General features: G+C 40.7%; 1 protein-coding gene across 42 annotated transcripts in view; it reads right to left on the bottom strand.

The window, feature by feature from the left end:
* FNBP1 (formin binding protein 1) overlaps window positions 1-24,549 on the bottom strand; it is a 153,074-nt gene that overhangs the window by 78,210 nt on the left and 50,315 nt on the right. For all 42 annotated transcript variants that reach the window (XM_072748388.1, XM_072748383.1, XM_072748378.1 and 39 more), the window contains one exon: window positions 9,288-9,403. Coding sequence is in view for 39 of the 42 variants with exons in the window: in XM_072748369.1 (XP_072604470.1) it covers window positions 9,288-9,403 (116 nt within the window). In the remaining 3 variants the exon portion in view is untranslated. The remainder of the gene's footprint in view (window positions 1-9,287; window positions 9,404-24,549) is intronic.

Here is a 24,549-nt window from a genome sequence, read left to right as displayed (position 1 = left end):
TTATTTAAATTCACATTTTCTGGGGCACCTGGCTGGCTCAGTCAGAAGAGTGAGTGACTCTCGATCTTGGGATTGGGAGTTTGAGGCCCACGTGGGCTCTAGGGACTACTTAAATTAAACAAACCAAAAAAACCCACTTCATATTTTAAAAATGTATTAAAACTTAATAAATCCACATTTTCCTTTTAGCTTCTGGTCTTAAGCCTTCATAAAAATAATTTAAATTTTGGGGCAGCCCCAGTGGCGCAGAGGTTTGGTGCCGCCTGCAGCCTGGGGTGTGATCCTGGAGACTGGGGATCGAGTCCCACATCGGGCTCCCTGCATGGAGCCTGCTTCTCCCTCTGCCTGTGTCTCTGCCTCTCTCTCTCTCTCTCTCTCTCTCTCTCTGTGTGTGTCTCTCATGAATAAATAAATAAAATCTTAAAAAAAAATAACAATTTAAATTTAATATCCAATTGAAGGAAATGTAGCTTGAATATATTCAGGTAAAACCAGCACTCTTTAAAAAAAAAAGATTTTATTTATTCATTTGAGACAGAGAGAGAGAAAGAGAGAGAGAAAGCATGAGCAGGAGGGAGGGGCAAAGGGAGAAAGAGAAGTAGATTCCCTGCAGAGCAGGGAGTCAAACATGGGGCTCTATTCCAGGACCCAGAGATCATGACCTGAGCTGAAGGCAGGCAAGACACTTAACCATAAGAGCCACCCAAGTGCCCCCAAACCAGCACTCTTTATAGTTCCTTCTTACTAGTCCAATCCTAACCAGGATTAAGGACCACGGGTGATATTCTGTTGTGGGTGACAGCCTGTAAAGACCATCAAGTTGTGATGAATGAGTATCACTTTGACCATGTTAGCATATACAGCATTCAAAATGCTTCTTAAAAGCACCAATGAATAATTCACTCTATAAATGCCAGCAGAAAACTAAAAGCTTAAAAGGTCTGGAAGGGAAAATCAAGATATTTCTCTCAGGGACCACTAGAAAGAAAGATCAACTTTCATTTCCATTCTCTGGAAATGGGCTTTCTCACTCTATTTTGTATGAGGTTACTCAAAAAACAACAAGCAAGAAAAAAAACCACAAAGAGTAGTTTTAAATTTATGGGATCTTTCTAAGAAATTTTAAGTGTTTTATATATTAAACTTGCTCTTCAGACAGGCTAATTAAGAGGTAAGAGAAAAATATAATCCTCTCATAAGGATACTGGATTTTAAACTTGGTTGATCTGAAGAGCCACAGGGAAGCTTAAAAAGGAGATACCTGGGCCCAGTTCCAGGCCCTCCGAAATGGAAGGTCCAGGGTTGGGTCCAGGAATGTTTTGTTTTCTTTCTTTTCTTTTCTTTTCTTTTCTTTTCTTTTCTTTTCTTTTCTTTTCTTTCTTTTCTTTCTTTCTTTTTCTTTCTTTCTTTTCTCTTTCTTTCTTTTTAAAAAAACTCACCACAAGATTTCCAGATAAAGACAGCAAAATAAAATTTGATCAGAGAATTGTGCTTTCCCAAAAAGAGCTGAAAAGGATGAAGCACAGAGAGTATCTGCCCCAAGTTGTGTTACTATTGAATGGAAGAATCAAGAGTTCATTCCAGGTCCTGGGGCTCTAATGTCTGTTCTCTTAACCACTTCACTGACCTGCCCATATTGAACATAAGTGAGGAGAAAAGACATGATATGTAACATGGAAGAGAAGGAAGGAAGGAAGGAAGGAAGAAAGATTGGCAGGAATGAAGGAAAGGAAGGAAGGAGGGAGGGAGGGAATGACAAAAAAAACAAAACAAAAAAACACCAAAACAACAAAAACACCCAATCTGGAAGAAAAGAAGCAAAAGCAAACTCCTCCAGAATATTTTACACTACTGACAAACTTAATAAAAACACAAAGCCAATAAAGCAAAGAGTTCCCAGACCACAAACTAAAATAGACCACAAAACTAAGGAAATGAACTAAGAACTAAAGCACACACTACAGAACTAATAAATGAAGTGGGTTGGATACCAAATTGAACAGAGCAAAGTTTTGAGATAATCAAAATAAGGAAAGCAACTAACAAAAGCAAAAAAAAAAAAAAAAAGAAAAGAAAAAAAAATTTACCTAAAGAACAGAACACTTTAACATGAGGAAATCTCATATCTCTGAAGTATGTACAACCCAGTAAGTAGTACAGAAAAAATATTTAGATGGAATTTAAGAACATTCCCCTGAAATGAAGAGTTGAATCTGCATATGAAAGGGCTCTAAGGAAACTGACAAAGAATGATCAACCACAAGGCTGAGCTTGGAGATGTTATCAAACTGCTAAATGGAACAAAAAATTCTTCACATATATTGTCAAAAAAGCAAGTCACCTACAAAGAAAAAAATATCTGGCCGGCTCCAGACTTTTCCACCAAAAAACAATGCAGCAGCAAAGTTTGGAGAGAAAGAAAACATTACTGGAGAACAACCAGGCCAAATTATTATCAGGTGTGGGGTATTCTCAAACAAGCATGAACTCGAAGATTACTCCACAAACTCTCATTAGGGAAGGAAATATTTGCATTTATTTTTGATGCCAAGAGACAGTGGAGAGGCTGTGGTAGAAGGAATGGTGGTGAGAATACATTTATATTTAAATACAGAATTAAGGGGCGCCTGGGTGGCTCAGTCAGTTTAGCATCTGACTCTTGGCTTTGGCTCAGGTCATCATCTCAGAGGCGTGGGATCCAGCCGGGATCCGGCTCTGCGCTCAGCACAGTCTGCTTGAGTCTCCTGCTCTCCCGCTCCCCCTCCCCCACCATGCACACACTCTCTCCCCCTCTCTCTCTTAAATCTAAACAAACAAATAAATAAATGCAGAATTAAGACAAATTAACTGTGGGACCATGTTACAGAACAAATTATATAACTCAATTAGAAGAGGAGGCAAAACATGTAACTATTATTTTCTCTATCTTACTTGGCAGTGAGTCAATTGAGTCTGTTTAAAATTATAACATGGAGTTAAAATGAAAACAGAAATGACATCCTGCAAGTTTTCCATAACCGTACTGCTAAATCTTATAAGAGTTTAATATTTATGGTTTGGCAAATCCTTCCATTTGCTTTGTATGTCTTTTTTATTGTGAAAGTAAATGTAAATTGAATTCCTTATATATACAATATGCATTATGTTTTATAAAATGATTTCTATATAATTACCCTTTATTGACAATGAACTCCAACTTAAGAAAAAAGCTGAGCAGGACATGATGATTCATCAAAAAGGAAGTAAAATGGCTCAAATGTATAAAAACAGACTCAATCTCACTGATAATAAGAGAAACAAAAATAAGACTCAGACTCTCCAATTTTTACTTATCACATTGGCAAAGATAAAAAAAGACCAGCACCAAGAAGTACTGAGGGTCAAGGTAAGTAGCACTGTACATGCTCTGGTATGAGCCACAAGGGTCATGGCCTCTCAGTGGCAATTTGGGGAACTCTATCGGAACCAGAACACTCCTTTTAGGAACTAAGTCTCTATAGACAGTCTTGTCCAAGTGGATTACTCAAGGTTATTGCAACTTTGTTCAGAGTTGCAAACAATTGGAAACAATTAACATGTCCACCAACCCAATGTGATATTCTAAAACCGCAAAAATAATGAATCCTCAGAACAATCTCCAGGATGTATTAAAGCAAGGGCACACAGTACTGCTGGGGAAACAAGGAAGAAAACACACCCTCATGTGCCTGTGTTGGCATAAAATTTCTCAGGAAGGATAAACAAGTGACTGATAACATTTATTGTACCCAGGGACAGGGTAAGAGAAGGGACCCTTCATGGTACATCATTTTATTTTATTTTATTTTATTTTATTTTACTTTATTTTATTTTATTTTATTTATTTTTAAAATATTTTATTTATTTATCCATGAGAGATACAGAGAGGCAGAGACACAGGCAGAGGGAGAAGCAAGCTCCATGCAGGGGTAGCCCGATGTGGGACTCAATACCAGGACTCCAGGATCACTGAGCCGAAGGCAAACACTCAATCACTGAGACACCCAGGCGTCCCTCATGGTATATCATTTTATACCTCTGGAATTCTTAATCATATGAGTTCATTATCTGGTCATAACAAATAATTTAGCTTTTTTTTTTTTTTTTTAAATTAACAGTTGAACAGGCAATCAATAATTGGTGCTCTTAGGTCATATGAGATGTTTTAAAACTTTGTTAGGAATTTGACCTTACATTGCCTTGAAGAAATATTAAATAACTCTGAAGTAAGTATAACAAGGGTCAGTAAATTTTTTCTGTAAAAGATAAGATAGACTTGCAAGTAGGTCACATGGTCCTGTGGCAATTAGTCAATTGAAACTGTTTTTCAGAAGCAGCCATAGACAATACATTAATGAATGGATGAGGCTGTGTTTCTGTAAAACTTTATTTACAAAACCAGGCAGTGGATGGATTGGGACTTGGCCTGTAGTATGTCTAAACCTATAGAAATCAGAGCCCTAATTATCATCCTTTGCTTCTAAAATCAGTTAGCATTTCTTTTCCTCTAATGTTAAAAAAAAAATTAAAATGACTTAATACCAGAGGTCTCCCCAAAAAGATCATGTTGCTTTTTCAACATCATACTGCTATTTCAAGCAAGCATTTATGGACTATGCATCAGTCACACTGGCCTTTCCATTCCTTGAACATGTTTCCACCTCAGGACCTTTGCACTTGCTGATTCTTTGGCCTGGAAGAGCTATGTCCAGACTTTGGCATGCCTGCCCTCTCTGTCCTTCTGTTCTCAAGCAACAGTTTTCCCTGTCCAGTCTAGTTAAGTAACCCCCACCCACCATCATGCTCTATTACGTCACTGGCTTTTCTTATCTGGGATAAATGTTATCTTTAAATGATTTGATATTTTGCTTATTTGCATGTGGAGTCTATTTTCCACAGTGAGAAGGTGAGCTCCAAGGTATCTCATTCCTTAGAGCTCCCCTGGAACTCTGTTGACATATTATTGGTTGTTCTGTTTGTTGGTAAGCCCTCATCAGCTCTCACAGCCTGTGCAAACACATGATTCTCCTTGAAGCACTAAGGACCAAACATCTTAGATCCGGACCTGTCAATTCACTCTTTCTACAAGTATTTACTGAGTACCTAGTATGCATCAGGCACTGTTCCATACTACTGGGATACTCTAGGGAACACAACTCAAATCCCCTGCCCTAAAGGGGCTTCTTCCATTGTAGTGGAGAGCAGTGGAAGAAATGAGCAGTAAACATGATATCTAAGAAAATTATAAAGAATGTTAGGAAGTTATCAGTGCTATGGAAAAGCCATAAAGTACAGCAGATGAGGTAGGCCTCACTGAGCAGATGACATCTGAGGAAAGACTTGAAGGAGGCAAGGGGGTGGCCCTGTGGATTGAGGAGAAGAACATATAAATGATACCCACATGGAAAGGTGAGCCCTGGAGTGAGAGCATGCCTGGTGTGTACAAGAAACAGCAAGGAGGCTGGTATCGCTAGAGCAGAGAGGAGGGAGAAGGAGGAAAGAAATGATGTCAGAGGTTGGGGGATATGATCACATAGGGCTTTGTAGGACATCCATGGTAAGGATTCTGATTTACGGAGTAAAATGGGGAGTTGTTGGAATTTTGAAGAGACTGCCAAGATCTAGCTGCTTTGTGGAAAACAGACAAGAGGAAATAAGAAGGGAATAAGAGAAACCAGTTAAAAGCCTCATAATAACCCAGGTGAGAGGTGATGGAGACTGGACCACGGTGGAGTTTACCAGTAGGGGTCAGATCCTGCATAAACTTTCGAAGTACAGTCACCAGGACTTCTCGATGGCTTAGACTGGGGATGGGAGTGGGTAGTGGCAGAGAAAGAGGGGAGCCAAAGGAGACTCCAGGGTTTCGGACCTAACAAGGAAGGAGGCAGCTGCCCTCAAGTGCCTAGGGAAAAGTTGGGCTATGCAAATCTAGATTTTAAGTGGACAGATTCGGCTTCAGACACGTATTTCAGATAGGTTTTAGACATCCAACTGGAGATGATGCATAATCTGTGTCAGAGTCCAGAGTCTACCTTGGAGGAACACATCTGTGAGCCATTGTCACAGAGATCATAGTTAAAGCCAGATGAGATTCTCGAGGGAATACAGATCGACAGGGTAAGATGACAGGGACTGGGTATTAGCGCACATCGGATGAAGAGGCAGGGGGAGAAGGAGAACCCAGCAAGCAGGGTGAGAAGGAACTCCCAGTGAGGTAGGAAGGAAGCCAGATTGGAATTTCAGAGGCCAAGAGAGAAGGAGGAGGAAGCATCTACCTCGTCAAAGCTGCTAATGGGCCAAGGACTCTGAACTGAGGATAGGTGACTGGGTTGAAGGATATGGAAGTCACCTGAAGAGCAGTTCAGGCTGAGTGGTGCAGGGTTAGTTTAACGTAGAGAGAGGGGAGGGACTGGAGGCAGCAAGGAAGATACTCCTGAGAAGTTTGGCTAGAAAGGGGAGCAGAGAAATGGTGGCAGATGGTGAGGAGAGTGAGTTCAAAGGAAGTTTGTTTTTGAAGGACGGCATGCTCATGTGTCGATGGGGATAATAATCCACCAGAGAATGAAGAACTGAGGGCATGGGAGAGAGAACCACTGGGGCTGAGTTCCAGAATCAGAGGTAGAGGTGACACCTGGTGCACAGGAGGGGTGCCTGGATTTAGACAGAAGCATCTCGGGGCAGGAGGCACAGAGACATGCGGTCAGATGCTGAGAGTCTGAGGAAGTCGTCTTCTGACCTCTTCCATGTTTTCAGTGACATAGCAAGCAAGTGGTGAGGATGGGAAAGGAGGTGCTGGATTTGCAGAAAGGGGAGATGCTGAGTCACTTGGGTGAGTGGGGAAGCAAACCCCCAAAGGAGAGAGGATGCTTATGTATCAGCACTGCAGCTCAGTATCAAGGAGAACAGTCTGAAGGGTTAGTAATCATCTTGAAGGCATTTGTTCAATTACTCCTGATCCCGTATATCACCTTCTCCCAACAAGGACAAACTGCGACACCTCTTAGGGATGTAATAAAACAAATGTTAATAGTTAAATCTCAGGGGGCACCTGGCTGGCTCAGTTGGTGGAACATGTGACTCTTGGTCTAGGGGTTGTAAGTTTGAGCCCCACATTGGGCGTAGAGCCTACTAAATATCTATTTAAATCCCAGGAAAAGTACTTATCAAGAGATTACTATCAGAACCCTAATACTAATCCTCTGTTTCAAGTTGTGAAACATGATCTACAAGAGGGTAAAACATCAATGGAGAGCCATTATACTTTACCCTAAACCCACACTGGAATTTGCATTCTTTTTTTTTTTTTTTTATAAATTTTTTTTTCAATTTTTTTTTTTTTTATTTATTTATGATAGTCACAGAGAGAGAGAGAGAGAGGCAGAGACACAGGCAGAGGGAGAAGCGGGCTCCATGCACCGGCAGCCCGACGTGGGATTCGATCCCGGGTCTCCAGGATCGCGCCCTGGGCCAAAGGCAGGCGCTAAACCGCTGCGCCACCCAGGGATCCCTGGAATTTGCATTCTTTTCCAAGAGCCTCCCATTTTGTTACTTGCATCCTCCACCCCTCACCTAGGGTGATGAGAAAGGGCAAGAAGCCAGAGTGTGATCCAGAGGAGGAACTAAGAAAGGCCTTTCCCTTCGTGACACAGAACGGAGCAGACACTTGCTAGTGCTGAATTAATGGCATCTAATCACAAACCTCCCAAACAAAGCAAGATTGTGACAAAGGTGTCAGGGAAGACAAGCGTCAGCTAATAGAAAAAGAGAGACAACAAACACAGATAAATCCATAAGGCAAGACCGTGTTTAGGCTAAAGATGTATGTATCCCATTTTCATAGGAAAGCCATTTTATGACTACCAGTGCAATATTTAGATAATCAGCATGAAGCAGCCCCTTCCCTATTCCTACGTTCAGGATGAGAGGCTGATTCATATACACAGTGCTAGAAATCGATCTGGATTCAGCAAGTCATAACGGTTGTTTCATTGAGCAATACGTTTTATGTTTTATTTACTCAATGGAAACAAAACTTGTCATCCATAAAAGCAATCCATATGCACCATTCAGGTGCTTATTTATAAACAAAACCAGCTCTAAAAGAATCTACCTTCTCTCAGTGACACATGAATATACTCCTTCTACAGACACTCTTTGGGTTCAAATTAAATGTTTCTATGCCAAAGTCATCTGGATCTTTATCAGGTTTCTTTTTGTGTGTGTGTATGGTGGGGGGTGTGTATGTCAGATCTTTAATAGGCCTTAAAACAATCTGCATAAACCAATTCAACCAAACAAGAGATCATTAAAGATTGTGCATGCCACATCAAGTTCCAGCTTTGTTCTACCAACAACTTTTACACATTTTATCTAAAAGCACACATTTCTTGGATAATTTCATCGTTAAAGATGTAAGAGGTCCAAGCACTTTTAAAATGCTGCTCCACAGGACTCTTACAGGCTGCTGGATGGAGGGCAGATCGGGAGAAGCATTTTGGAAAACAGTTTACTTAAAGCTAAACATCAATGACCCCACATTTCCACTCCTGGGTGTAGACAGACTTTATAACCCCACACGGGACAAGCAATCACCAGTGGCAGAGGAATGGATGGACTGTGGTATACTCACACACCCAGATGCCAACCACCAATGAAAAGAAGCTACCACTGTATGCAGCCACATAAATGAATCTCACAAACATAATGTACAACAAAAGAAGGCAAATACAAACAGTGCCTAATAAGTGAATATGTTCACATGAGGTTCAAAAGTAGACAAGACTGTCTGTGTCATTCAAAATCAGAAGAGTGTACAACCATGGGAAGAGGGTGATGCACCAGAAGGGCAGGGGGCCTCTGGGGCTGGATTTGCCTGTTTCTAGTATCTGGGTCCTGGTGACACAGGGGTGTACACTCTGAAGATTTCTGGGGCTGTACACTTAGGATGTGTACTTCTCTGCACAGATACGTTATATTTCAATTAGGAGTTTTCTGAAAAGAATATACTTATTTTTCCAAGTATATTCAGAAAATATCCTTCAAAAAAAAAAACCAGAGCCAGAGGGCAATAACTTAGTTTTTATTTTTATTGTTCCATGAAAATAAATTTTCTATAGTAAAAGCAATGATTTCTGTTCAAATATATTACCTCACATAAAAGAGGAAATGAAATATTTAAAGGACTATACATTCATAGTATAAATGAGAATATAAATTATAGTTACATCCATTTTGCAGTTAACCAATAGCCTTTTTCCATATCAACTTACCTGAGTTGCTTTGCATAGCTGAGTTCGATCTCTGTCCTCTCCTTTACAAATTTGATGTATTTCTCAAGAATGTCAATTCCCCACTGTGTGTGTTTTTCTAAGTTGTCAAATTGATCCTGTTTAAAAAACAAAGAGAGAGAGAGAGAGCTTATAATCCTTCCCTGTGATTAATATAATTTCAGTGAACAAGTCTCTCAACAATATGTCGCTGCGTAGAAAGCAGTTCTAATATTTTCCATGATTATACTGGGTGCTTTTCTTGTTGAGCAGTTTTAAATCAACATTACCAAATTTGGTTTGAAAACTGCCTGGGGTACTGAACTCTGACCCATTTGTTCATGTTAGAAACATGGTTTGAGGATATAGTTAACGTCCCGGTGAAAAGGAAAATATCTTTCCCAGATTCCAAAAGCCGAGAGGTGAAACACCCAGATCAACTCAGTGGTGCTGCCAGCACCTTACCTGCTATCTCTGATTCCTAACAGCTCATGGAAATTTGGGGCAAGCAAATGGGAGCAATAGGAGTTGCGGAGTTACAAAACGCTGCTTTCTTCAAACAGATAAATAAAATGACTCATGCGGACTTTATTCAAACATTGAAACATTTATCAACCCCACACTGTGTGTCAGCCCCGTAACTGAGCCGGGTAACTGACGAACAGAAATAGAGCCCCATCTGCAGATGCCTGCAGGTTCCTAGCCTGGAAGAATGAGAGGAGTACTCTAGCCACAGCTACTGCAAAGGCATGGACATATCCAGGAGTAGGGAAGGGGGGGGGGGGGGGGACTTGTCAGGCTGGAGCCAAGGTGGGGGCTGGGTCCCACCATCCAAGGGAAGGATGGTGGTGGGTAAGAAACTAGACAGATTCCAGCCCATCACCCCAGGCCTCAAACAACGAGCAAAGTAGTTTCACCTCTCTGAAGTGGGCACAAGTGAGCTGCTGAACCTGCAAGGGGAGATGTCACCCCCACAGACGTGTTTGGAATCGCCAGGAGGTGGAAGTTGGGAGATGGTTCCCTAGTCCAGAGGAGGGAATATGGACCTGAAACAACTACAATCAACTCATCTCAGCAGCCGATTGCAGGAGGAGGCTGCAAAGGGATATGAAGGAGAGGCGGGATTCTGGAGGCCTCCCTGCCTCTGGCTCCTGGGACTAGAGAGCCCAGAGGTAGGGTTTGGGTTGAAGTGGCATGTTGCTCGAGGGAGTGTCAGGTCCAGAAGGGAACTGGGAATGCAGATCTAAGTCGGAGTTCAAGGCGGGAGGCCTGTGGGCTAGAGTTGCTGAGGCCACAGCCAGGGATCCAAGAGTAAAGCTGGCTGCAGCTCTGCTCTGAGTTAGTGAGGAGGGCCTGACCCACAGAGCCCACAAAGGCCTGGGGAAGTGAAGGGAGTGTCAGGGAAGGGGGAGCTGCCACGAAAGAAAGATGTCTGCTGTCTCCTGGGGCTGTGTGTGTGGCAGGAATAGAAAATGCAGGTCTGGCCCCAGCCTGGGACTTCACCACCGAGGGCCACTGAACATAGCCCAGTGTATAATCATTTGCTTAAAGATTCAGCATCAATCCCTGTCTAATTTCACAACTCGGTCATGAAGACCATGTCAAATGGGAAAAGAGTCCAATCGAGGATAAAAATACAAAGCCACAATTTAATCCTGTCAAAGGCGTGTGTGATCCAACAGGACACACTCGGTGCCATCCCACAGCTTGGTTTTAAAACCTAGCATCTTGGGACGCCTGGGTGGCTCAGTGGTTGAGCATCTGCCTTCAGCTCAGGGCATGGTCCTGGGGTCCTGGGATCCAGTCCTGCACCTCCTTCTCCCTCTGCCTCTCTCGGTGTCTCTCATGAATAAATAAATGAAATCTTAAAAACAAAAACAAAGAACAAAAAAGACTCTAGCATCTTCGACCTGATACCTGTACTCACACTTTTACTCTGTTTTCCATTCAAAGCTGTGCAAACTGTAAAATGAGTACACACAGTTCCCTAGAAGTCCAACCTGGGTGGGTGTGGGCAGGCGGCAGAGTCAAAAACACTTTTTCTCCAATGTCTGAAATTCTATTTTTTTATGATAGTCACAGAGAGAGAGAGAGAGAGAGAGAGAGAGAGAGAGGCAGAGACACAGGCAGAGGGAGAAGCAGGCTCCATACACCGGGAGCCCGACGTGGGATTCGATCCCAGGTCTCCAGGTTCGCGCCCTGGGCCAAAGGCAGCCGCTAAACCGCTGCGCCACCCAGGGATCCCTGAAATTCTATTCTTAAAGAAAACTCATTTCCTCCACTTTACTCCCACCCAGACCCACAGAACAGTTTGAGAGACTGTTGGGTTTTACTGGTGTGTTTCTTCTCATAGAAAAGAATCACTGTCAACTGTTTGTCTTTCGATCGAATGATCGTTTATATTACCATATGTTTTTTATGGGACAGGGCAGCCCGGGTGGCTCAGCGGTTTAGCGCCGCCTTCAGCCCAGGGTGTGATCCTGGAGACCCGGGATCGAGTCCCACGTCAGGCTCCCTCCATGGAGCCTGCTTCTCCCTCTGCCTGTGTCTCTGCCTCTCTGTCTCTCTGTGTGTGTGTGTCTCTCACGAATAAATAAATAAAATCTTAAAACAAACAAAACAAAAAAACAAGGGACAACTATTAGAGGTTCTCATTGATTCTTGGTCTCCAATAATATATTCCACAGGCATCGAGATTCCACTTCAAGAAATGCTAGTCAGGAAGGTGATTTATTTATGCCATCTATAAAGACAAGGGTTGTCAAGCAAATTAATAGTGTAAACAAGACTGTAGGTCACTTGAAACTACTTGAAAGAACAAATATACAAACAACTCAAGTAATGCTTACAAATCATTCCTAGCTATTTATTTATTTTTTTAAGATATTATTTATTTATTCATGAGAGACAGGGAGAGAGAGAGAGGCAGAGGGAGAAACAGGCTCCACGCAGGGAGCCCGACGTGGGACTCGATCCCGGGTCTCCAGGATCACACCCCGGATTGAAGGCGGCACTAAACCACTGAGCCACCCCGGCTGCCCCGTTACTAGCTATTTAGAGCAAGGCTTGTTTAAAGCTCTGGGCTGGTCAGTAGGTAACCCTTTGCTAATCTAGTTTCATAGGGATCCTATTTATTTAAAAACTCCTTTCCACAGCCCTCCCATCATTTGAGAGTCCTCTCCTGTTTCCTCTCCCATCCTCAGAACTTTACTATTTTTCAGGAGTTATAGGGGTTTCCCTGAAAACTTGCTAACACCATCATGAGTTCTTAGATTGTCCTGAGGATGGTCTAACTACATATTTTTCCCTATTAGTATGGAATTCTTTTTTTAGCCCCATATATACAATACAGAACAACAGCGCTTGATACCAAAACTCTTTTTTTTTTTAAATCTACATTTGAATTGAGTCTACCTTAAAAATTACTGGTCCCAAACCAGCAATATGTTTTCAATAAAGTTATCTATATTCAGGAACATTTGGCAAGCTATAATAAGGCACTTAAATAAGGTCAAAATAAGATAGAAGATCTTAATACTAAAAACTTAGTAGTAACAAATAAGGCTAGTACTTGTTTGTCGATATAGTATTGTTCTTTTTATGCTGTATTAAAACATCTCTAGGGGTGCCTGGTTGGCTCCGTTGGTGGAACATGTGACTCTTGGCCTCAGGGTCATGAGTTTGAGTTCCACTCTGGATATAGAGCTTACTTAAAAAAATAAATGAAATAAAATATTGTCACAAATAAAATTTTTAAAAATACTAAAGCATTTCTAATGATGCCACACTCTATGGCTCCCATCACATGGATTGCCACAGCATGGACTTTTTTGACAGCAACTAAAAGCAAATTCAAAACAGATGAAAAACTAATCAACCCACTTACATTCTTGACCAAAATGTGGAAAACTTAATGGAAAAACATTCCAATATTAAAAAGACTCCTTTGTGGGCAAATATTATAAATGGCCCTTTAAAAAATAGCCGTTGCCACTTTTTTTTTGTAAAGATTTTATTTATTTATTCATGAGAGACACAGGCAGAAGGAGAAGCAGGCACCATGCAGGGAGCCCAACATGGGACTCGATCCTGTGTCTCCAGGACCACGCCCTGGGCTGAAGGCAGGCGCTAAACCACTGAGCCACCTGGGCTGCCACTTTGGAGATGGGGCCATTATCAAAAATGCACCCCTTCTCTTGTGATATTATATAATAACAGTTCTGAAGACTCCTTAAGGATCTCCAAAAGCTTTTATTTATGTGGGTTATGGCTATCATAATTTACTCTATCAGATATTAAAAACTGAGAGAGTTTTTAAACATATTTATTAATTCATTTAAAAAGACAACACTAAATCCATTACATGTTAAAATAATTAGCACTGTTTTCTTTTTAAGAACTTTCCTTTCCAAAACAATAAGAAAAAGAAGTGAGAAGACTGGCACTGTTGTGTATTTTGCAAATCTCTTTCATGTCTGGCTTAATAGAAGACAGCTGGGTGTTCAGATGCTTCTGCATTCAATCTGGTGTGATTCCTTACTTTTGGTTGAAGTATACAAAAAAATAAGACTGCAACCAGATTCATAGTAAAAAAGTAGAGGAGTATTTCAATGGTATTTTTAGGTCATTCTGGGTACTGTTTGATGATACCACACCAAGACGCAACTAATAGAAGTTTCTTAAAGGTTAGTTGCAATGTGAGATCTAAAACTATACCAATGAATTTTTCATATCGGGTTATAATAAAATGCACTAGTCAATTCTGTGCTTTGAATGGATCTTTTACCTGCACGTGATTGTATTACATCATGCTCTGGTCATTTAGAAATATTATTTCACTGATACTTGCAAGATCTTCCAAGTGTTTACACATTTCACATTTCAATATTTTATATTTTAAAACCACATTTGTTTATACTGTTAACTATCTCATATTCTCTAGTGAGTCTTTTTTATTTTATTTTTGATAAAGTAAGCTCTATGCCCAACATGGAGCTTGAATTTATGACTCCGAGATCTAGAGTCTGATGAGTCTTTAAATACCAGGGACCTGTCAAGCTCACAGTGGCAAATACAAATTTTTCAAAATTCTTATTTTTTTAAAAAGATTTCATTTATTCATTCATGAGAGACATACACACACACACACACACACACACACACACACAGAGAGAGAGAGAGACAAGCAGAGGGAGAAACAGGCTCCATGCAGGGAGCCGGATGTGGGACTCAAACCCCGGTCTCCAGGACCACGCCCTGGGATGAAGGCAGGCGCTAAACCGCCAAGCCACCCAAGCATCCCTCAAAATTCTAATTTTTACTTAAAAGCTAGGATTTTATCATCGGCAACAAATAGTTGTTTCCTTAAAGTGACAGGCTCGCTTCACTTATTTTTGAGAAAATATCTGACAAATGCCCAAGAGTTTGTCCACCAATTGTTCTCTTAAGTAAAAATAGTATCCATGAAAAAAGCAGTTATTTCAGCTTACAACACCATCACCTGAGTATCCTGGTAACACTCAGTGCTCTAGGTGTACTTCCCATCTTGTTGTACATACTATTCAAAAGGCATAAATTCAACAGTTCAGATTTAGTAAAATTACCACAGACTGAAATTACCACAGAAATCTTACCATTTCATCAAGGACATTTTTAGATAAAACTGATTTAAAAAAAAAAAAAAAACAGTTAACAGTGAAGAATACAAGAGCTATTGGTACGATGTGGAGTCACTGCCCTGATTCACGCCAGTGGCCTTCCCACCATCACTTTTGTACAATCAGTGTAAACATCCACATAGTGAGAAAGATAATGTCTTAGTATCATTATGAAAATAATTTTGGCTCTGTGGACTCCATAAGAGGGTTTCTGGAACCTCTGGAGGTCCAGGGATCACACTTTAAGAACTACTTCATGATACATACTCTAAAATTTCTATTTGAAAGCTTCAAAGTTTCTCTTTGAAAGGAAGTCAGATGATATATGACCTAATGGAAAATTATGTTTAATGTACAAGTGCCTACTATATATACACTCAAGAATTAACTCCGAAATTGCCAAGAGAAGTTCAAATGGATGTTTCCAAGTAGCTGGGTACAACATGATGGGCCCCATCTTGACCTCTTATTGCTCCTTGAATTCAAACCAAACAAAGGTTCGTGCCAGGAGCTGTTGGCTACAAGAGGCTGAGTAAGCTGCAGAGACAAATGAGGAGAGTACATGTACATTAATCAAATGCAATTACTGTATTTTCCAATTATTTTCAGGTCTGGTTACATGCACACTGAAGACTGAACCAGAAGTATGAACCATGGCCATTGTTTGGTTCATTATGTCTTCATCAGAGTTCCTAAAGAATCATGACAAATTCAAGACAAATTTTGCCTTCATGTACTTACAATAGCAATTCATCAGTCTGTGCCAAGACTGGGCTCTCTAGGTCAGTATATAAATGACTGCTCTTGGCTATGCTTAAGAAGTCTTCTGAAATCTGATTTTTCTCTCCAAGTATGCAAAAGAACTGACAAGAAAAGATAGTTCCTTTAAAGTGAGGAGACCCAAGTCAGCCACAAGGAAGTTTTTCTCCAAAGTATGGGTCAGTTTTTAATACGGTACTTCCTGTCATTGAAAAGTGTACTAAACCCCAACACAAATTCAAAATCCCTGGAACAAGCCAATCTGGTAAGAAACTAAGTTGCTAAAGTTACCTCCAGTATCAATGGCTCAGACTCTGAGGAAGGGTATCCTGAGGCCAGCTCTCCACAAATGTCTTTCTAGCAGCAAGTGACTCACTCAGTAAAGAGAATTATCCCTTCTATATCATGGGTCCACTTCCATCCATGTGGTCTAGATCACTGTTTTAGGGTACTCTAATTTAGGATAAATTCACTTTCCTAAGGACTAGGGCACTTTGAGAAGCAGACCTTAAATGGCTCTATTTGAACAGAATCCCTCGGGATAATATTACCAGTATTAGCTTCCTCTTATCTTTGAGAGAAAAGTGTCAGCACATATAGATTTACCCAGAGTAAATGTAACAAAACTTCCATTAAAAATGTTTTTAAAAATCAATTTGGTTCTGAATACTACAGTAGCTGTATATATAGGAAAGTTTTATAAACCTTTACAAACAAAAACGTGTCATCACGAATGTCACCCAAAATGCTAGATCTCAAATGTGAAACAAAGACTTCAATTAATCTCCGTGGACAAATAAAAGAACTTTTCTCATACATAATATTAGAAACAGAAATACCCTTGGGGCATCTGGGTGGCTCAGTCAGTTGGGCAGCCGACTCTTGGTTTCAGTCCAGGTCATGATACCAGGGTCCTGGGACCAAGCCCCACATTGGGCTCCATGCTCATCAGGGAGTCTGCTTGAGGATTCTCTCTCTCCCTCTCCCCCTCCTACCTCACCATTTGGCTCTCTCTCTCTCAAATTAACAAATAAATCTTAAGAAAAAAAGGCAGAAATACCAAAATATCTATTTTCAACATAAAAGTGTTAAACCTTGAAGTGATGAAAAAAACATTACCAAAGGAAGTTCATTGTCTAGACAGAAAGAACAGATCAAATGGCAAAGGACAGCAATAGAGGGTTTATTTTAAGGAGCACAGACACCTTCTGGCTTCACAATACCAGTAAACACAGATCCTGTAAAAATCACACATTTATCTGCTATTTCTGAAATAGGTTCTATGAATTAGGAAGGGTGTCCTGATGGGTGGAAAAGCAAGAGTCTGTGACATGATTGACAAAACAGAAGCTCCAGCATCAGAGTGTCATGGTTGGACAGTCAAATTAATACAAAAGATTTTAATTAGAAAGGAAAAGCAGGGGCAGCCCGGGTGGCTCAGTGGTTTTAGTGCCACCTTTGGCCCAGAGCATGATCCTGGAGATCTGGGATCAAGTCCCGTGTCGGGCTTCCTACAAGGAGCCTGCTTCTCCCTCTGCCTGCGTCTCTGCCTCTCTCTGTGTGTCTCTCATGAATAAATAAATAAAATCTTTAAAAAAAAAAAAAAGAAAGGAAGGAAGAGCACACAAAATGAAAGGCTTTATTGAATTCAGAATCTCCTTAAAATGGAAGTCCACAAATTGCCAGAAAACCAGGTACTGATTAAGGCATATTTGCTGTAACCAGTCACAATCTACCTAACTCTGTTGTGAAAATGAAAATCCTAAGGAACTCTTCTGTTTATGATTCTTTCCAGCAATTGTATTCTGAATCCAAGAAGTAAGAATATAAACAAACACAAGATGAAAACATATGTATGAGTTAAAAAAAAAAAAAACTTTAGGGGTGCCTGGGTAGCTCAGTCAGTTGAGCATCCAATTCTTTTTTTTTTTTTTTTAAGATTTTATTTATTTATTCATGAGAGACACACACAGAGAGAGAGAGAGGCAGAAACACAGGCAGAGGGAGAAGCACACTCCATGCAGGGGGCCTGACGTGGGACTTGATCCCGAGACTCTAGGATCACGCCCTGGGCTGAAGGCAGGCACTGAACCACTGAGCCACCCAGGGATTCCTGAGCATCCAGTTCTTGATTTCAGCTCAGTTCATGATTTCATGGTCCTGAGATTGAGCCCTACATCAGGCTTCACTTTCAGTACAGAATCTGCTTGTCTCTCTCCACCCCCATGCTTGCTCTCACTCTCTCTCTCTCTCTCAGATAAATAAATAAAAACTTAAAAAACACACACACACACAAGAGAACTTTCACTGAAGCTTAAGAGGCAACAGAATGTGGATGAAGTCAGTGATATAAAGAATGTAGAAAAGCAGACAGAATCTGAAAGCTGCATTTTCATGTTTTTATAACAATAATTATATTGTGTAAAAGGGCAGCAAGGAGGCTGATGCTGGATGTAGAACAAATGGAAGGGCATGGAAAAGAGCAGATGTGGGGCTGATGAATGCAGGGATGTCCTATGCCAAATTTCACACTGCATCCTGAAAGGAGAAGAGAGGGTGAAAAATTTAACTTATACCAAAAGCCCCAGAGTTTTGACTATCCTGGAGTCTGATGAGATTTGGAGGGGAAATCGCTACGGAATATATTCCTTTAGGAAGCCACGATAAGCTTCAAACCTATTATTTCAATGTTCTTAGAACACCTCAATCACTTTTGGCTCCCCTCCGTTCCCCTGGATACAGTAAAAGCAACAAACAAAAATAAACACCTCTACCTGCCTCAAATTACTGAGGGAAAGAGACTGCAAAGAATACAATTTTCGAGCCACCTGGGTGGCTCAGTGGTTGAGCATCTGCCTTTGGCTCAGGTCGTGATCCTGGGGTCCTGGGAAATCAAGTCCTGCATCAGGCTCCCCACAGAGAGCCTGCTTCTCCCTCTGCCTGTGTCTCTGCCTCTCTCTCTCTCTCTGTGTGTGTGTGTGTGTCTCTCATGAATAAATTTTAAAAATCTTTTTAAAATAATAATAAAATAAAAAATTAAGCAGTAATTTTTAAAGTGACAATAAAAATTACTCCTTCAGTCAGACATTGTCAAATATCTTAGTAGAAGAGGAAAAGTATTAAAGATGATAAAGCAGTAAAACTCGGGTTTAGAAAGATGGCTCTAACTCGGAAGTGGAGTGCCTTGAATCTGCTCTAATGAAAGACAGAAACGAGCCCCAGAAAGCAAAATCTTGCTCTTTAAAAGAAAAAAATGCCGTCTCCCTGTGACAATGCAAGAGGGGCTTTGTAAAGTCGTGATTGTGACATGAACATCTTTAATACAAATGTTCAGTATCATTAGTGTCTGGCGTCAGCCTGGAAATGGAATCCACTTGCTCATTTCCTGGTTTCTATATATCCGCTCAGACCAGCCTGACTCAATATGAACTGGTCTCTTGTCCTGAGCCTGCTCAATCAGCAGACACAAGAGTTCAGTTACCTGCCCTCTGGCTGCCCCGCATTCCTTTAAATCTTGGAGAACTAAGTATACCTCTCAAACATCCCACACTGTTCTCTCTACAGGTGATTCTCGCCCCCAGGAAACAAGTTCATGACCAACCTAAAGGAAGAAGAAAAGAGGGAAGGGGAAGAAGGAAGAAACCACACTCTAAATACCAAGAGAACTTTGAAGGCAATCCAAAGCCTAAACGAGAACAAAGCGTATCAGCTAAATTTTTAATGAGAAGAGAAAAAAACAGATTTTTAAAGTCCTGACTCATTTCTAAACTCTATAAGTATTTCCATGTGTGTGGGGAAGGGGTGTAAAATATTAGAAAAATATCATAGGAAAAAAATTTTTAGGCCCTGTCACCTGAAATTTAGTTTTAACATTAATGCAAAAGATCTTCCAAACATTTGGCAATTAGCTCACTTCCAATTTTAAATAAAGAAGGTTAAGCAAACACATATGTGTTGTTCTCTTTTTAAGACAAGGGATCCCAACTCTCCAGCCCACTGCCACAGTTGAGCATCTGAACCAAAGGACCCATACAACACACTAGACTGGACCAACCAGAAGCTCTCCAGGAACAGGTGCTGAAGCTAAGAGGTGAAATTTATCCCTGTGCATGCCAAATTAGGAAAAAAACAACAACAAACAAACAAAAAAACAAAACCACTTGTCTCCAGAGATGGGAGACATTATCCTGGGTGTTCAAAATGGATATACCTTTGAGCTTTGCACTGGCTTATTGAAGTCCTCTGTGAGATCGGCCAGTTCTTCCAGCATCTGATTCTGTAAGATATCCCTTGGGACAGACCCTCTGCTGCTGGACAGTCCAGCAGCTACCCCATTGTCATCCCACCTTACCTTTGGCAGAGCACTTCAATTATATCTTTTCCCCGCCCCTTTGCAGCTAGGACATGGACATGAGCTGTCATCCTGGCTAACTAGATGTGTGGGATATCTATGGGTAGGACTACTGAGAAAGGTCACTCTCCCTAAAAACTCCTCTTCTTCTTGACTTGGCATGGTCATAACTGCCTGTGATGGTTGGAATTGCCATAACCATCCTGCAACCATGAGGAGGAAGCATCCCTGATATGCTAGTATGGCAGAGGAAATCACCAGACTCACCAATCCCAGAATTTCTTGCCTCTGGACTCTAGTGTGAGATGATATGTGTTCTTATCATCTGAGCCACTTTTCTTAGTCTCTGTTACTTTCAATCTAACCCACACACCCTCTTTCCAATAAATTGCGATAATTCAACCATTTCTTACTGAGGGCTGACCATGACCCAAGCTCTGTGCCAGGCACTAGAATTACAGTGGAGGACAGTGGAGTTTTAACTAAGATAAAAGGTAGTGGGAGCACAGAAGTGTGGGATTGGTTCTGGACCTGGGATTAAGAAAGGCTTTTCAGAGGAAGTGATGTTTAAGCTGAAAAAGGAGAAGGAAGTCAGCTAGGGAAAAGGTGGGGCAGGGGGAAACAGTCTGAGCAGAGGGAAGAGAACGTGCAGAGGTTCCAGAAAGGAAAGAACACGGCAAACTGGAGGAAATGAAGGCTATCCAATATACTTTGAGTGTGAAGATAAAGAGGAAGAAAGGTATGAGAAGGAGAAAGACAGGGGCTAGATAAACCAGGGCTTTGGAGACCACAGCCAGGATTCCATAGGACAGTTTTGTTTGGGTGTTTGCCAACTAATACAATCCCTCTTTTTCTCTAAGGGTTATTTGTGACTTGTAGCCTGTGTTTTAAAATGATTAAACAAGGGGCGCCTGGGTGGTATAGTCGGTTAAGTGTCTGACTCTTGGTTTTGGGTCAGGAAATGATCTCAGGGTTGTGGGGTCAAGCCCCATGTCAGGTTCCCTACTCAGCAGGGAGTCTGCTTGAGATCACTATCTCCCTCTGCCCTTCCCCCAGCTCGTGCCCTCTATCTCTTTCTCTCAATAAAAATAAATAAAATCTTAAAAAAAAAACTAGAGAAAACTGGAATAAATGGAGAGATATGAGCCATGTTCACAAATTGGAAGGCTATCTACTGTAACTACATCAACCTTCCTCCAAATTATCTGTAGATTCAATGTAGTTTCAAGTAAAGTCCCACCAAGTTTTTGGAGAACATAATTCAAAGATTCAAATGGAAGCTGCAAAGGTCAAACACTAGCCAAGCACAATGAAGGAGAACAAGGTGGGGCAATAACCATATTGTACACTGACTTATAATGAAGTTAATTAAGAAGCTGTGTGGTACTGACCAGGGACAGAAAAATAGGCAAATGCAAAGAACAGAACAGGCCCATGCAAAAACAACTTTGTATGGGAAAGAAGAAGCCATATAGAAAACATAGAGAAACGGATGGCTGAGGACCTGGGTTCTGGAGCTGGAATGGCTTAGTTTGAACTCTGGCTCTTTGACATCACAGCTACGTCACGTGAAACAAGCTACTTAACCTCTCTGTGTTTCTGTTTCTTGTCTTAAAAAATGAGGATAAAATCAAGATCTATTATAGGGTTACTGTAAGGATTAAATGTTATGCCGAGAATACTACCTGACACATGGTAAACCTTCAGTGAGTGTTAATTATAACCACATCATCACCATTGCCACTACTGTCATCATCAGTCAATGGAGAAAGAACGGGCTGTTCAATAAAAGATTCTGGGACAGGGGAGCCTGGCTAGCTCAGTCGATGGAGCATGCAACTCTTGATCTCAGGGTTGTGAGTTTGAGCCCCACATTGGGTATAAGGATTACTTAAAATAAAATCTTTAGGGGTACCAGATGGCAGAGTCAGTTAAGCATCTGACTCTTGGTTTTCAGCTCAGGTTGAGATCTCAGGGTCGTGAGATTGAGAGCCCTGAGTTGGGCTCCGCACTCAGTGTGGAGTCTACTTAAGTTTCTCCCTTCCTTTGTCCCTCCCTCCTGTGCCCTTTCTCTCTCTCTCAAATAAATAAATATTTAAAAATAAACAAATAAAAAATTTTATAAAGGTGTTGGATGATTGAATGTCTTTTGGAAAAAATGAAATCAAACCTCTTTCTTACAATATATAAAAGCTAATTCAAGATAGATTAAGGATCTAAAAATAAAAGTTAAGACCATAAAGAAAAAAATTAATAAACCTGACTGTATAAAAACTAAAAACTTTTGGTCATGGAAAGAAAGATATTCCAAGGTAAGTGAAATGATTGTTGCCCAAATCCCTTTCCAGAAAGGCAAACGAATAACATACTCCCCAACAGAGTACTATCTTATTGAATCCTGACCAGTACTGAATATCACCATTTGTAAAACAAAAACCAACGAATAAAAAAGACCAAGAGGAAGAAAGTTTTGCTTATTTGATAAGCAAATGCATTTCATTATTTGATAAGCTGGGAGAGGATATTTGTAACACATACGGTCAACAAAGGATTATTATCTACAATATAGAAAGAACATCCTCAAACCAGTTTCCTTTAAAAGATGAAATAACTAGGGATCCCTGGGTGGCGCAGCGGTTTGGCGCCTGCCTTTGGCCCAGGGCGTGATCCTGGAGACCCGGGATCGGGTCCCACGTCGGGCTCCCTGCATGGAGCCTGCTTCTCCCTCTGCCTATGTCTCTGCCTCTCTCTCTCTGTGTGTGACTATGATAAATAAAGATTAAAAATAAAAAAAAAAGATGAAATAACTCAATAGGAAAAGGGTCAAAAATAAGAATTTTAAGCATGAGATGATATTTAGCACTATTATTAACCAGAGAGAGGTATATTAAAACTATAATGAGTAGTTTGCCGGCCTGGCAAAAATTTACTAAGAAAACACCAAGCGTTAACAATGCGCTGCACCAGGAGGGGCACATGCTGCTGGGGGCCTTGGAAAGCAAATTGGTTTTACCTAGTAAAGGTGAACCTGTGCCCCTACATTACCCTAGATATTCCTCCCCTACGTATATACATACCTTAAAGTCTAGGACTAGACAGTAAACTCTTGCTCATATGCACAATGAGACATGTGTAAGAATATATATAGTAGCATCATCATAGCAGCAAAATATTGGAAACAATTCAACTGTCCATCTCATTTTATTTATATGAAGTCTCCAAACAATATATTGTTTACTGCTACAATCTTAAGTGACAAACTTTAAAGAAAAACAAGAGAATATCTTTTAACACAAAATTCTGGATAATTCTCAATTAGGGAGAAGGATATGATCACAGTGTGGCCACAGAGAGCTTCTGGGGGGGGGAAGGGGGGCAGAGTAATGTTCTATTTCTTTACCTTGGTGGAATTTCTTTACATGGGTGTTCATCTCACTGCTATTTTTACACATACTGTATCATTCTATACATACATGTTTTCATACATTCTTTTGTAATATGCCATAATTAATACTTATTGTTAGTTTACAATTGAGTTGATGGGAAACTCTTCAGTATAAAGAGAAACTTAAGATGATTCGAGCCTCTGTCAACTGGAGATTAAAAATGAAGTTAAAATGTTTATGAAAGCAAAAATGAAGCCAATAGAAAATTCTATCACATAAAGTATCGAACTATGCCTTTTCCCTTGATTGATGGGCTTCCTGTTTTGTTCCCATATAAAAAATAAAACATTCTTAGAAAATGGGCATCACTTAATACCCAAGTATGGATTGATTATTGATCAAGACTTCACACTTAGAGGAAAAGCCTTTTTAAAAAACCCAGGACCGGGGCACCTGGGTGGCTCAGTTGGTTAAGCGTCTATTGGTTTCCACTCAGCTCATGATCTCAGGGTTGTGAGATCGAGCCTTGAATCAGGCTCTGTGCTCAGTGGGGGGGGGGGGGCAGTCTGCTTGGGACCCTCTCTCCCTCTCCCTTTGCCCGTCCCCCACACCCCCAGTCTTGCTGTCTCTCTAAAATAATAAATAAATACATCTTTTAAAAAAAATCCTGGGCTATTATTGGCTAAAAGCCGAAAATATTTTTCACAAACCACCACCAGAATATAATAGATACTTTTCCTGAAATAAAATGTTCATGAAATGTTAAGAGAACACAGGACACTATAGTAACCAACATACCCTATGCCAAAATCACTTTTATCTATTTCTACTCTATGCCAAATTCATAATTATCTATTCAATCATCCAACAATATTGTACTGAGCACCTATTATGCGTCAAACACCATTTTAGGAACTAAAGACATGGCAGCCAACAGAAGACAGGTATTCTTCATTCTCATGGAGCTTAACTACCAGTAGATCTTTATTATACAAAGCCGAAAGAAATTCCAGAAAGATTGGTTTATATTTCCATAAGAACTACCAAGTCTTCAGACAGGAACACTTTAAAGCCCACTGATACCTATTAGCAGAGGTGACAGTCACAATATT

This window comes from Vulpes vulpes, chromosome 2 (genome assembly GCF_048418805.1).
Source record: "Vulpes vulpes isolate BD-2025 chromosome 2, VulVul3, whole genome shotgun sequence".
NCBI lineage: Eukaryota > Metazoa > Chordata > Mammalia > Carnivora > Canidae > Vulpes > Vulpes vulpes.
This window is presented reverse-complemented; position numbering and strand designations above follow the sequence as displayed.